This window comes from Exophiala viscosa (genome assembly GCF_022695815.1).
Source record: "Exophiala viscosa unplaced genomic scaffold EDD37scaffold_2, whole genome shotgun sequence".
Lineage (NCBI taxonomy): Eukaryota > Fungi > Ascomycota > Eurotiomycetes > Chaetothyriales > Herpotrichiellaceae > Exophiala > Exophiala viscosa.
In genome coordinates this window covers 3,169,288-3,184,015 of record NW_026944354.1, presented here as the reverse complement: position 1 = coordinate 3,184,015, position 14,728 = coordinate 3,169,288, and the positions used below count along the sequence as shown (strand labels likewise).

The 14,728-nt window shown below is 51.9% G+C and overlaps 4 protein-coding genes across 4 annotated transcripts; 1 reads left to right on the top strand and 3 right to left on the bottom strand.

Moving 5' to 3' along the window:
• Nucleotides 1-1,672: 1,672 nt before the first annotated feature.
• Nucleotides 1,673-3,674, bottom strand: EDD37DRAFT_275354 (uncharacterized protein). The gene is made up of 3 exons (XM_062811006.1): nucleotides 3,400-3,674; nucleotides 1,817-3,334; nucleotides 1,673-1,755 (listed from the first exon to the last, which is right to left on the bottom strand). The coding sequence occupies exons 1-2, from the start codon at nucleotides 3,423-3,425 to the stop codon at nucleotides 1,837-1,839; spliced, it is 1,524 nt and encodes a 507-aa protein (XP_062673664.1). The 5' UTR covers nucleotides 3,426-3,674; the 3' UTR covers nucleotides 1,673-1,755; nucleotides 1,817-1,836.
• Nucleotides 3,675-8,799: 5,125 nt separating this feature from the next.
• On the bottom strand, nucleotides 8,800-10,105 carry EDD37DRAFT_623320 (eukaryotic translation initiation factor 3 subunit G). Its single transcript, XM_062816103.1, has 3 exons — nucleotides 10,016-10,105; nucleotides 9,268-9,934; nucleotides 8,800-9,208 (listed from the first exon to the last, which is right to left on the bottom strand). Exons 1-3 carry the CDS (start codon nucleotides 10,030-10,032, stop codon nucleotides 8,984-8,986), a joined length of 909 nt encoding a protein of 302 aa, XP_062673663.1. The 5' UTR covers nucleotides 10,033-10,105; the 3' UTR covers nucleotides 8,800-8,983.
• Nucleotides 10,106-10,251: 146 nt separating this feature from the next.
• Nucleotides 10,252-12,067, bottom strand: EDD37DRAFT_677723 (uncharacterized protein; the record flags this gene model as incomplete). The annotated part of the gene is made up of 2 exons (XM_062819616.1): nucleotides 10,252-11,083; nucleotides 11,131-12,067. The coding sequence occupies 2 exons, from the start codon at nucleotides 12,065-12,067 to the stop codon at nucleotides 10,554-10,556; spliced, it is 1,467 nt and encodes a 488-aa protein (XP_062673662.1). The 3' UTR covers nucleotides 10,252-10,553.
• A 324-nt stretch (nucleotides 12,068-12,391) lies between these two features.
• On the top strand, nucleotides 12,392-14,718 carry EDD37DRAFT_275206 (uncharacterized protein). The gene is made up of 5 exons (XM_062811005.1): nucleotides 12,392-12,736; nucleotides 12,788-14,004; nucleotides 14,050-14,110; nucleotides 14,159-14,306; nucleotides 14,362-14,718. The coding sequence occupies exons 1-5, from the start codon at nucleotides 12,620-12,622 to the stop codon at nucleotides 14,559-14,561; spliced, it is 1,743 nt and encodes a 580-aa protein (XP_062673661.1). The 5' UTR covers nucleotides 12,392-12,619; the 3' UTR covers nucleotides 14,562-14,718.
• The last annotated feature ends 10 nt before the right edge of the window (nucleotides 14,719-14,728 follow it).

The following is a 14,728-nucleotide window of genomic DNA, read 5'->3' as shown; positions in this document are numbered from 1 at the left end:
GCGCTTCTCGTCAGATGCCGTTTCTTACTCCTCCAGTCGGTCGGCGTCACTCAATTCGCCCCGTGCGTCGTTTCCTTGACCGGGAAATATGTGCGCCAGGGGCATCAGGCGGTGAAAAGTGTACCAGTAAGTACCGTGCGCAGGAGCCGCAGTAGCAGCGACGTGAGGCAGTGTGGGCTTGCATTGATCATCCGAACAACCATTCTCACCCTATATGTCTATTGGCCAGATAGGCTATTGAGACGTAACTATCCCCAGCTTTGGATTGACGTCCCACGGATAGTTGTAGGTGACTTGTCGCGATGAGCCCCTGATCAGAACGTGGTGAGAGAAGCATGGAAGACCTAGCATTGGCGACTGCTGCCCGGGAACGGCTCATTCCCAATGGGGCTTGCTCCGTGTCATGACCCTCAAGGAGGAAGCAGTGCCGGTGTCATCAGTCGCGAAGTTAGAAGAGTGAGAAAGGCCGTTCATAGGCTGCCCTATGGCACCTTTCCATGCAGCAAGGACAGGAGCCAATGGTCAGAGTCGTCATCGATACTGGCCAATGTTGTAGAAGGTGAAGCACTCTTTTGTGCCCTTCTTCAACCAGCCTCTCATGTACGCCCCAAAGCCTGGCGCTCGTCTGGCTGTCATGTTTCGGTCATATTGCTCACCTCGTCCGTCCACAGAACCTCAAAGGTATCCCTTGTCCCCAGTATGCCGCCACTCTCAGGTGACGAAATTGGCTCTTCGCTTGTTATTCCTTTGCCGCGAACAGCCGATCAGCAGACGCCGCCCTGGCTTTCCCAAGTAGGCACAGGTGGCATGTTGGGCACCACTGGATTCTCCGCAGGACCGAAGGATTGTCTTCTGTAGCGTGCTCTACCAGCCGCTACTGAGTGGTGCGCATGGTGGCAGTACAACAACTTCCGGGCATTTGTGAGAGTTGCTGTGCATCGCCGTCATCGTAGATCCAAGGTATGTCAGGGGGAGGGTCTGTATTCTGATGTTTCCAAGAAGCGAATCACCATGACCGAATGCAGAAACATCTTGCGGTGCACTCTTTCGACGTGACAACGAAATGAGACCCTGCGCTGGTGAGCACGAGTATGCAGACCAGTAATTTGTGGGAGGAAGGATAGTCCAGAAGGCGGCCCCCTCTCACAAAGCGGAAGGAGGTAATTGACTGCCGAAGTAAGTCATTTGTCCTTGATCGCGATCACTGTTTCCCTCCACTTGAATAGACGATCGCATAATTCCTGCATCTTTATGCTGTTTCTACGTCTCTACAAGGAAATAATGACCTTAGACACTGACGGAAAGAGAATAACGTGTCATGCTGTGGGATATGTGCCTGTCATGTCAATGATGTCGTGCGCTCTTGTGGCACAACCTGTGCTGACTCCCGATGTTCTGTGCATCACCCCTGGCCATGCCCTCGAAATGTATCATACCATAGTCCTGATCATGCTCCTGCCAATGTTTAGGCTGTCCCAGTGTTCAAACGCCGCTTCCGGTCTGTCAGTCCATGCTGTCCAGGCTCATATTCTCGGGTCCTCTTCATCTTCGATACATGCATATCATTAAAGAACGAACCCCGTGTCCAGTCCACAAATGTTCCCAGAACGCGTATCCTGCGCCGTGCTCCACCTTGCTATTCTGGGGTATCTCTAATTCTCACCGTCCTTAGCGAATGCTATGCCCACGTCTGTTGTACTCGCCAAAATTGCAACAAAGGAAACCCAAAACAAAACCAACTTGTCGGATCCATCGCTAGGAGACCATGTCAGCACCAGTCACCTCAGAAAGATGCTAGATAAATTCAGTACCATACTCTTGGAGTTTTCGAATCGCTCAGGAAGATGCGCAGAGAAGTTTTGAGTACGGCATGGCGGACAAGTCAGTCAGCGAGGTTGTGCTATCACTGAACGGGCCTGCCAAATGGTATCTCATGTGGTCTTCATCTGCATCCTCCTCGTACGGCCTCTTTCGGCTCATGTCATACCCTCCGAGACCGAACATCATGTCCTCGTCCACACTGCCCTCCGATACAGGTGTCAGAGGCGATTGAGTGGACGACAATGTGCAGCAGGACTTTGATGCTTGAGCGTCGGAGAAGTTCATCTCAGCCTCTGTTGGTGTACCGGTCAGTGTACTTGACGATGCCATGCTCATGGGGGAGAAGTCGGAAACTCCAGCTTGACGATAGGTGGAGCCTCCGAAATGTCCGCTTTGTCGGTGGCTGCTGATCCATTCCATCGATTGTGGGAAGTTCGACGACGGCAGTGACCCAGAAGTGCCATCTCCACCGTGGCCGGTTCCTCGGTCCGGGTCCATGCTGGTCTGGCTGTCTCGCCGCCCATTGTCTTTGTAGTGGCCAGGGGACCGACCACGCACCACCATTGGATCGGACTCTTTGGTAGCAACCACAATCCAATTCTCGTCGCCAGCTGTGCGTGCCACATTGGCGGAAAGTTCCACAACAAGCAGAAAATATTGTTGCTGAGCCCGACGCTTCCCATTGTTTGCTGTGGCCTTCTGAAATTGAATCCTCTCAAATGTATACTGTGTAGGAATGGCATTAGCGTTGGCGTTCTCAAAACCGCCATAGCCACCCATGAGCCCGGCTGTCATGTGCGGATGGCCTCCGTACATATGACCCGCGCTGGCATATACGCCACTTGCAGCCAACGTTTGGGGAGGTGTCGGAGAGATCAGATGGCGGCCAGGGACGGTCTCTGTTGCCTTGTCGCGCTTTGGTGTATGCTGAACAAGGCCACGGTTTTCACTCTCACCACTACTGGCCAGCGCAGTTCTGGCCGAAATAGAGACTGCAAATTGCTGGACTTGCTCATCTTGCCCGTTCCTGTGGAGGTAAAATGGGCCGTCAGAAGCCTGGTTCTTGAATGCGAAGGAACACGACACGGCGAAATAGTTCCTCCGGTAACAGGTCCACTTTCGATCAACCTGAAAGAAGCCCTTCTGGATGCTGGCAGTGATCTCGGGCACCAATTGTTGGCCACGCACATTAAGCACAGTACAAAGGACAGTCGTCTCGCCAAATGGGGGCCCATCTTGTCGAACAGGGCCAGAGTTTTCTTGGTATGGGGCAGACATGGTATTCCCAGAGAATGTGCCGTCCGTCAAGGGGTAATGGCCAACACTGTTGCGATGATAAGTGTTGTGTGGATACCTGGGTGCCCCTGGATGAAATAACCCAGAACTTATCGAAGAATGCCCATTAGGTTGATATGTGTGCGACAGTCTGTCAACCATCGGCCTATTGTTCACGAGCGCAGCTCCAATGCCATTTGCCGGATTGTAGCTCAAAGGAGGTGACAGAGGCGGAGGACTGTACCACACAACTCAGTAATCAACCACACCATGTGAAGTGAAAGAGCTCAAAAGCAGACTCACAATCGCGGACGATCCATAATCGTCATCGATGGCCCAGGCCAGTTGGACGAGAGGATGGACGGGGCTGCGCTTGAAAAGTGGTCTGCCGAGCCTGCATTGCTGGGAAAAGGCTTGGGGAGTGTCGTATACACAAAGGACGAAGTTGTAGAATTGCCACTGGCGCTCCCTGAGCCAGTCGTGGAATCAGGAGGGCTCAGCAACAGTTGCGAGCTGCCTGAGTGATACCTGCCAAAATGCACTCGTTAGTAAGAGGAGGAGCGCAAAATCATCATTTCAAGCTACATGTGAAACGTCGTGTGGGCAACCAGTAGGTCAGTGTGGCGCAAGTGAGCTCATTTTGAAAACGACGGAGTAGGGCCACCGCTTTTTGCGGTAGTCCCAAGCTTCGGAGAGTGGATAGAACAGCGCGCAGATGTGCCCAAAGGTCAAGGCTTCAGTCTTTCGTGTTGGCCGGGACGCTGTACCAAACATGACACCATTGGACACCTTGAAGTGCTTGCGGCGGGGGAGGTAGGGTTCGGATACTCACGGTGTATCATTTAGTAGCGAACTGCCATTGAAGTCGAGACTGGAATTCGCTGGCAGCCCGACTGTTGGCGTTGGAGCACCATTCGTCAAGGTGCTCTGCTGCCTTCGGCTCGAGAAAGAAAAGTCATTGGTAGGATAGGAAGGATTTGAAAAGCCACGCTCCTGGCCGAGGTATTTGGATTCCGAAGAGATCGGAAAGTCGAAAGGAGAGGAGTGCTGAAGCAATGCTGCAGACAACGTCAGTAGCCAGTAGTGACAGAACGAACGTTCAAGGGCAGGATTTGATAAATAGTAAAGAGAGCCTAGCACAAGGCCATGCAACTCGGCTGGGCTAAGGAGGGGCCCATCGTATCGTGCACAATTGCCATCTGAGAGTCAATTTGGCAAGCCAGGTAGGACGAGCGGGGCATCCTGGTCGGGCCAACGTAGGGTGGCAATCTGGGCGCGAGACAAATGCATAATGCCCGCCAGTTTTGCAGCCCGTGCAGACAGCATATCAATGCCAGATTACCGAGCCCGGAGTACGGTGTGCTGGGTTCAAAGACCACACGGTAAGAGGAGGAAGGAAGGAATTCGGCGTGCAGATACTCATGCTGGGGGGAGTACTTACTGGGATCCATGGCGCCGCCCCAGGTGCTCGAGCGCGAGCAAATGACAAGGCTGAATCAGCACGGGATGATTTGCTGTAAGAGTTTCTCCGAACCGCACGTTGTCGAGCGGGTCAACTGTCTTGATCCTTTTGGCAATCCGAGGTTCTCTGTCTGCACAGTTGTCCGCTAGTCAGGGTTGTGTTCGGATGTATTGACAGGGTCTGGCGCAGCGCGGATTCGCTTTTTGGCCCAAAGGTTTGCACCTCGTTGCGGACAGCCTGCCAATAGCACTGCGTCGCAGCGAAGACCTCACTCCACACTCTTGCACAGTGCCTGGCCTAATCGAGTCAGTGCAAGGTACACTCAACCAACTCACTGGCGATCTCCTTTCGCACATACTTGAAATGAATGGTCTCGAAGAGGCGTGCTGATGCTCTCCCCAAGGGATGAGCTTAGAATCCTTCTGCAAATTCAGAGTTTGGCTGACGAAAACTTGATATGGTCAGTATAACTCCTCTTCGCCTCAAAGTGAACAGCTCACCTTCCGGATTTCTGAGATCTCTCTGCGCCTTGACCAATATGTTCCTCGATCCTCTCCTCAATGCAAGGCAGTTTGACTGGCTACCAGTTTCGACTGCAACTTTGCAGCTCTTTGCGAAGTAAAGTGCTCAGTGTACGCGACAGCGAAGCAACAACCCACAGTCTACCTGCTGGCGATCTGCTATCAATGGCCGACAGGCGACCTCTTTGGCAAACCCACGAGGATGAGTGTCGCAACGGGATGTCGTGCTCGCCGATCTAGTGACTTGTGGGGTTTCTGAATAAGATAACAAACAACGTTAGGATGCGAAATTATGTGAGAATATGAAGGGACTTCCGAGGGCAAGAGACGCATAGAGCGATGCAGTGGGTTGAAGAAGGTCTTCAAATGGACGCGCATAGAAGCAACTTCGATTGCAGTAGGGGTCCCACACCCGCCTTTGAGTCCCTTTTCTTACCCGGTTGGGTAGGCTGGCACCGCAGGTCGGAATCCAATGTCTTGCTCGAATGTAGAAACAACTAGCTCAGCCATCAAAGAGGTCTCGAGATCTGACATTTGACTACCGGAATTCGGTGAAGAAGCAGGATTGACCAGACGTTGTTGTTAAGGAGCATTCGTGGGAAGGCTGCATGTTCATGAGCCAATGGATATCCAGCCCAGCACATCTGAGCCTTGAGACCGCCCGACGGTGGCTGCAGGCGGCCTTTTCAGCAGTCAGGGCTCCAGGCTAAAAATTGCCACAGCACTGGACTTGGTCATCGTATCATTGCTCGCGCAGGCCCAAGTAGGCAAGATTTGGAAGAGACGAATCAAGTCGAAGCGGAATGCAGGAACAAAGAATGCATTCAACCACGGACCTTGCAGAGCCGTTTCAGGTGATAGTTACCACCGTCAGAGTCCTTCGACCTTGATATGGTGCTGAAGACATTGCCTCGCATGTGGGCTCGAGCCACAATGGTTACAAGCCTGGAGACAAAGAAACAGCCTTGACATACGCTTCACATCAGAGCCTCCATGGTTGAGGGCTCCGACTCCAGCCATGTGGCGATGGACGGGTCGAGAAACATGCTGATAACCAGCGAAGTTGAGCCGGTTGTGGACGCTCCGACAGTATCCATTACTGGAATGGGTCCAAACAGCATCGAAGTTGACAACAAGACCTGATGTCTGAGCCCAAATAGATTTGGGCGCAGGAAGCCGTCTGCTGGATGGCCGATCGTTGGCTGACTTGCAAATACACCAATGACTCTATAACAATGACCGGGCTATGCCTGGTTTTGGCTCCGGAAGTATCCCCATGGCTATGTCAATGCCAAAACCACAGGGAATATTCCGACTGGCAAGGAACCGACAAGGACCAACGGCGTGGCCATGAGGTTGACAGGCTATACGATGAAGCGAACGGGAAGGAGTCTTGCTTTGTCGTCCGACTGACTTGGGCCACAGGCAAAGTCCCAGGCTCGGAACGGGCTGGAACGTTGAATGATCCAACCATCTCAGGCGACCTGATACTGTGACTGCTAGGATACCAGGCCAGGACTACAATGGCCCCGGCTTCGCAGGGCAAGAAGAGAATTGAACGGGGGCTGGCCACGGACGGTCATTGGCTGCGGCAAGGCTGTTCCCAGAGAAAACTGCGGGCCTAGCTGCAAGTATGTTGTGCACACCTGCATGAGAGGGCATCATGGGTTTCGAATCGAGCAAGGTATAGTGGCGGAGCCGCATGCCCCCAGGAGGCAGGCCATTTGAGATTTTGGGCGGAAGGCCTGAAGGAGTACTGGTCATGGCGATGATGAGGATGGTCAGAAGGAGGATGATTGATGGTTTCAAAAGGTGGGTGCGTGGTTGAGGTGACAATTTGTGTGGGGAGAGAGAGTTTGAAATTGACAGCACACTACGTGATTGACATTACAGTATTGACACCAGGCGGCCCCAATGAAACTCTCGAACTGCTACCACTCCATCAACTACCAACCTATACCTCCGGATCGGAGGTCACTTGCTTTGTATGGTCCTTCTGAAGACACCTACGGCGTTCTCTGGCCTTCTTTACCCCCGATCCTGCCCACCAACAAAGGGCTTGGAGCTCGAAAAAGAAAGCTGACTCTGGACTGCCTTCTTAGAATCTAGCGTACCTCGTTCACCAGTCCACAATGGTCCCAGGGCGCCCTCACAGTGAAGCTGATGGCACCATCTTCCTGGATGTCACATATGGTAGCACCTGCTGTCCGGTCTTGGATCCTCATGCGCTGTCTTGACTTCTCTCTTCTGAGGAGCCGATCTAAGACGAGTTCTTCGCTCGACATGCAGAGATCCATAAAAGAACGATTTGACCACTGCATTCAAACAAGTCGGTACGCTTAAACGTCGGTATTGTGGCGGGACTTCTTCTGGTCTCCTCTAGATTCAATGGTCGGAGCTGGCACGAGATTCATGGGCAGGGGTCATAGTCATGCGGAACAGACATCAGCTTCCAGGCTTAACGAGGCGGTGGAGAAATATCCCGATGCATTGAAAGAAACGCTGACTGTGGATAACCAATATCCAAAGGTCAGTCCAGCCTCGTCTTCGAAACCTGATTTCCCTCCGCTGGCTACCCTGCCTTGAAGTCTTTGTTGGCCTGACAAATCCTGCGACTTTGACAGGTCGTACTGTCACCGCCGATTTCTCAGCTTGGACCACCTGTTCGTCCTTGGTTCAGCTCCGGTGTCACCGAAGCAGAGGTTGTTTTGGGACATCTACACGCCGTTGGCAGTGACCCAAAGAACACAACATGATCGCCTCGATCGCCGTTTCTTTGTCCTCCGGAGTCAACAGTGCATGGCAATGACTTGATTTGAAATTGTGTCAGATGCCTGGTATTTGGGATTCACTCTGCGTGCGCATGACTCGGCGACATGATCTCTGGGGATGATGCTGAGTGAGGTCGGATGTTGCCACGCTGTGGCAGTCCGATCCTTCCATCAGTTTCTGGGGTTCAAGAACGGTTTCCGCCGGCTTTGAGTTCCCCGGCGCAGGTGCATGGAGATGTACTGGGGCCGTGCAAATTGTCTGGCTGAGCCTGCGAGGTGAATCACCAACTCGGGACTTCCCATCGGGCACCAACAGCCCTGGATTGCTTTTCCTCAATTGGTCATTTTGATCTTGACTGGATATCAATATCGACATACGAGGATACTTCGATGCTCGTAGGTAAGTCTCCTTTTCGCGCGGGTCCGCTCCAGCTTGTACATGTCAGGTTTCTGAACTGCTCAGGTGGCTGTCTTACTGGGGCAATGTGTGCCGGGGTGGCCACGTTGACCTGTTCCTGCAAGCCCGTTCGTGATGTTTCAACATCCTGACATGAGGTGAGTACGTGTCAGTTGGTCTTGACAAGCTCGGTCTGGTAAATCTTCGGCATCCAATGGTTATTAGGAGCTTACCATGGATGATTGAAAAACATTCTGCCAACATGTTTAAGACAGAAGTGGGCGGGAATGACCATCGCAGACGCGGTATCTTCCATGACGGACAGTATCATGTACGGCCCGACCTTGGATCCCGGCAATATGCTGGCGCATTCAACAAGACTATTGTCGCAACCATGCAAGGCAGTAGTTTGAGCCAGACTGACAAGCACATGGTTGGTGCAATTCTACGGTGAGGCGTCGTCGCTTGCGCGGTAGGCTGACTGCTGCTTGTTTCCTGGTATGGGATCAGGCCCTGCCAGTCCTAACCGTCTGTGCTCAAGGTGCGTGTGAATGTGCAGGTAGAATTGATATTGAGAAACTGAGTCTTCTTGTAAACGCCACGACATGTCATTTTGAAGTCATTCCGGGTTTTGCATCTTCTATCATACATATCTGCACATCATGATCATGTCCACAGACATGAACATCGACGAAGAGATCCGATGCAAAGCCCACCGTCGTCCACGCGCAACATTTTATGCAGTCCTCTTCGCGAACTCGACTCTTAGAATCAGATGCCTATAACCAAAACCGTCCATCTTCTCGCACGCTCTTGCAGCATCAGTTCTGTCAACGAACGAGATAAACGCAAAGCCCTTCGCACGACCCGTGTCCCTGTCTTTCGCAAGGAAGACACGAGTGACGCGGCCAAAGCGCTCAAAGAGATCGCGGAGCTCTTGCTCCTCTGCCATCTCGGAGACCTACAAGGAAGAAGTGTTAGCAGATGCTTCAAGCGGATTGTAATATGACTGCAACTTACATTCGTAACACGTAGCGTAGCCAGGTCGTCTCTTTCAAATTTGCCACCCATTCTCTCACCGGCACCTGCAGCACCTTTTCGCATGTGAGGCGGCACGTAGCTGCTGCCGCCAGGTCCTCCGCTCGAACCGCCAGCTGCTTTGGCACCACCTTCTTCATCCTCCGCCATGGGATCAGCAACCGGGGTGGTACCATCGTCTGCGGGTGCCATGGTGTCCTTGAAGGGACATCTGGCTGTGAAATGTTCGCCCTGACAAATACGGCACTTGACCTTCTTATCTTTAAGTTGTTCTTTCAAACTCTTCTCCTCAGCCTTGCCGCCGCCAGCCTTCGCTTCCTCGGCTTGCACATTCTTCCAGTCTCTGCTGGGTCGGAAGACAATGTTCTCACCAACGGAGGTGGTGTCTGGCTGTGGTCCTTTCGATTTGCCCTTCTCCAGGCCAAATTTCGACCATTCTCTTCGCTCTGCCACCACAGGATTTACTCTCTCTTTGTGGACGGTTGTGCGGGTCTTTCGGGTCACCTTGACCTTGCGGCCCTGGTCGTCCAGGCGGTATGATATCGTTGTCTTCGTGCCATCTCTATTCACTGTTGTAACCGGTGGAGGGAGTGCGGAGGGGTCATTGATCTGCTCTGAGTCCGAGACATCGTCCGCCCAGTCAGGACGGCTAATTGTCACAAAATCTTTGGTCAGCTGAAGGTCTTGACTTCACGTAGGGATTGCAGCCAGCGCCATGGCAACAACATACCTCGCGGTCTTGGACATTATGATGGTGATGTAGATATATGAATTGCTTAGAGCAATGGAAACTATTGTTTGACTTGTGCTGGATTCGATGGCAAAAGTTCGTGGTTCACTTTGTCACCGTTGAATGTCGCATTTTGAACGGGTGGGCACCAGTCCAAATACGGTTAGTATACCAAGGAAACATGATGAGTAATGCACCTTCGTGAGGTACCGGTAGGTATCTAAGGTTACCCAAGTACAGCCTCCGCCGCTGGCTAATCATTCAACTACGGAGTATCTTTCGACTCCTAATCATTCCGAATCCCAGCACATCCAAGAAGCTCTCGGCTTCCTGCCAGCATCCCCTGCCCGGCATATCGAAGGATATCACGCCTGAAGACAACCTCAGCAGCCCACAGCACTCCTGATCAACCTCTCTCTAGTGTAGCGTCTTCCTACCCCAGCACCACTTCGATCTACGCATTCCGTACTGGGTCTGCAGACCTCATCAACCCGAAAACCAGCTGCTTCGCCTAGTCAATTTGCAGAGTTGACGGCTCTCAGCCATCAACCGGGCGCTTTCCTCCGCGCGGGATTGCATGGTCGAACTTGACTGCAATAGTTGGCTTGACCAAAATGATCGCTGCAGCTGTTTTTGTCGGCTTGCGAATGAAGGCTGGATGCACAACGAAGAGGATCTTGCCGACTCTACCGTTCTCGTCGGCTACTGGAACCGCCGAAGAACGTAGCGCCTGTCCTGTCCTGCTGTCGATGATTTTGAAGTTCTTCCAGTTTTCGAGCTTCAGCACCCCATTCACAGCTTTGGTAATTTCATAAGGATCGTCCCCGAAGTCGTACATCGTCATGGACTGTCTGATGTGGCCAGCAAGATCGGCAGTGTCTGCGACCAAATGATTGCAAGTGCTCTTCCCTGTTCTGGTGTCCATATCCATACTTCTGACCGCTTTGAACGATGTCTGAATGGTGGTTGATGCAAACCGTAATGCATTCTCCCGATACTTTTTGGCCGACTCTAGTGAGCTCAACGTTCTGTAAAGATCGACTCGCCAACTCTGAATGGAATCCATGTCTGATTCTATGTTAGGCCCATATCAATCGCAAAGAAGCCTCGCTTACCTTTAGCAGGGCTAATGTTGTTGATGCCAATGTTGATATCCCGAAGGTACGCCTCTGTGTTGTCTGGCAGCCCTGGATACACGCGATCTGCAGACAGGAACTGGGAATACAGGTACCGAGACATCAAGGCTACCAGCAACGCGTTGTTCAGCTCCGGATTTAGCTTGACCACATGGAATGTCGCCTTCGATATATGATCCCAGACGACGTGCGGACCACTAACAGGACGACCCGCAGTAATAACCTTTCGGATGACATCCTCAACCTCGTCGAACTGCTCCTCGACCCAGTACTCGATGGAATTGCACAGATCTGTGTATGAAGTTTGAAGCTGAGTGTCGGACATGCCCTGGACTGGCTGCATGCTGAAAATGCGGTCTTTGCACTCCTCCAGACTTGTCTTCAGCAACTTGATCTCTGATCGTGAACCATCTAACTGTTGAGTACGCATGCGCAGCTGCTGCTTGATCGCGAGCCGGTCAACGTTGCTTTCGTGCATATATTGCTGGCGCTCACGTTGCAAATCGGCAATGACATACTCCAAGCCCTGGATCTTGTTGTCTCTGCCCTTGATCACCTCGCTGAGTCTCTTCTTGTCACTTCTGAGGATATTGACAACGTCGTCGAACTCCTGCTCTAGCAGGGAATTCCGATGTATAAGTTCCTCGAGTTGCTCACTGTGTGCAGTGAGTTGTCGACTCGCCTCATTCTTCTGCTTGATGACGGCCTCGTAGCTACCGGGTATCTCTACTACGAATTCCATGGCGGATTGTGGTTGTTCTGGAGAGGTGAACGAATCGCGTTCGGTCTGCTTGGGGTATATGGTATCTTCTGAAGCCCCATCGGCTGCAGCTCTCCCCTGCTTTGCCTGGTCGTCAGATTCCGTCGGTTTGGGCCCTGTTGCTTTGTGAAAGTACCTCATCATCCTTGATGCCATGATTTCAGGATGAGTTCGATCCAAGCGACAGTAATGGGTATCGTGTTGTCAAGTCACAGAGTACTGCTTGAAAGAAGCTGAAAATTTCCTACCGACTGGTAGTGGTTCTAGTATTATGATATCACAGCCTGAAGAACGGTCTTTGTGAGTGAATCCGTTTGCAATGAACCATGTTGTCCAAGCACAACAAGCTGCAAAGCATGGATGAGAAAGTTTGTCAAATGTGAGAAGTAAGTGAAACATCACTGTATCACCAACGAATATACAGTATTTACTTCATCTCAGGAACAGCAGGCAATTCTTCACTTATTGATCAGCCTTCCTTCCTGGCTCAACCGTTGTCAACTTCACCTGCTACTTAACTTCGCTTCACACTTCTCCCGACCCTCCTCTACCAGACACCTTCAGTGATTCAACCACAGCGTTGGAGTCACTTCTAAGATTCCTCTTCTCGACTTTGCCAATCTCAATCTTCCAAAGTCACCGTACCACGGAAATATCGTCGCTCAAACAACATAATCCTTGCCGACATCATCAAGGCCCAAGGTGCACATGATGAAGCGAAAGCACTCAGCCACCGAGGTGAAGGAGCCGGAAGACCGCTACATTCTTGTCGCTGTTGACTACGGAACTACCTTTTCGGGCATTGCATGGGTTCAGACCGCTCGGGTATGTTGATCTGTCTGCTCAACCCCATGACCGATCTTGACCGTATTACAGCCGGAAGTGCAGACAGCAATTGTGCAATGGCCGAACGATGAGGGTTCGCTTGAGGGCAAGACCAGCGAAAAGGTTCCAACCGAGCTCTACTACGATGGACAAGAGTGGAAATGGGGGTTTGAAATACCAGACAATCAGCCACGACATCAGTGGTTCAAGCTTGGACTGGATCCGAACCACAAGAACCAGGAGCTTTCGCTCTTAGCAATAGATCATCCTGATGAGAAGGCTCTCCCACCAGCTTACGGGGACGAACCCAATGAAGTCAAGTTGACTACGGCATACCTGGCAAAACTCCGCAGTCACACCATCAAGCTGCTGGGAAGAAAGTTGGGCGATGCTCTTCTGAACACCACGAAGGTGCGCTTTACCATCACAGTGCCGGCGATTTGGGACGATGCTGCAAAAGCACGTACGCAACAATGTGCGACAGGCGCAGGCATGGGTAGGGAGATCCGGATCATCTCGGAACCTGAAGCTGCGGTGATCTATGCATTAGATGCGATGGATCCACACAATCTCAATGTTAAGGATTGCTTCGTTCTGTGCGATGCGGGTGGTGGCACGGTCGACCTGATTTCATACGAGATTGTGAGTAAAACACCTTTCGTGAAGGTGCGGGAGACTGTGCCAGGCACTGGTGGGGCTTACGGAAGCATTTTCTTGAACCGCATATTCAAGAAATATCTCGAGGAGAATCTAAGTGACATGGACGGCTTCGGAGACGACACACTCGAAGATGCCTTGGCTGAGTTTGAATCCACCCTGAAGCGCAAATTTACAGGTGACGAAGAAAAGGTCGTGATACGAGTTCCAGGACTAGTCGACAATGCTGCCAGAGGTGTCAGACGTCAGAAGCTTACTATCAAAGCAACCCTCCTCAAGGACATCTTCCAACCTGTGATGACTGCGATCACCACTCTCATCAAAAGCCAATTGCAGCAATGCAAACAGGCGAAGGCAGTAATCCTTGTGGGAGGCTTTGGCCAGTCCCCCTACCTTCGCAAGTGTATCGAAAAGGTGGTTGAGGATGACATCGAGATCATGCAGCCTGCATACGGTTGGACTGCAGTTGTTCGAGGGGCACTGATCAAGTCGCTTCATGATGCAGCGCCTGGCGCTACTAGAGTTGGCATAACTACGCGTCGGGCACGCAGGGCATACGGCACGACGATCGCTGATGCATTCAAATCACCGAAGCATATTGGACGTGACAAGTATGGTTCACTCCGGCAAGCCCTACATTTTGCTGACGCTCGCAGGTGGTTCGATGGTCATACTGGCGTATGGAGAGTCAACGAGATGATTTGGTTCGTCAACAAAGTGAGCATTTTACGAAAGGCCTTGACATTATTACTGACAGAAACACAGGGCGATGAATTGAACCAGTCTGCACCTCTTGAGACCAGTTTCTCTCAGACTCAGGAGGTCTCCAAGGGTTTGCTTTCGAGGGAAACTATAGAGCTCTATGCATTTACTCCCCGTGGCGACGAGCGTTCTCCGGAATATCCATGCGACGGTAGTGTATCCCTCTCATCAATGGTTTCCTCGAAAGAACGGCTGACCATTCATAGCCGTCAAACGCCTTGTTACGCTTAGGGCTGATCTGTCTGCCATAGCCGCGACACAGATCCCAAGGGAGATGGGAAATGATGGCAAACTCTACTATGTCTTGGACTTCCAAATCAAGGTTGCTTTCTTCTCAGCGCACATGGAGTATTCCCTGTGGTACAAGAATGTCGAGTACGGAAAGGTCAAGGCTGAATATGCTTGACTGTGCCCGTGGCGTCAGACTCAGTAGCATTGGCATGACTGGAATGGTATTGGCGAGCACTTGGCATATTGGTCACATGGCTTGGACAAGGACGCATGGGCAACAGATCACCGTTGGCGAAGAATCGAATGATGAAGGTGAGCCGGGTGTACCATCAGCTCGGCACC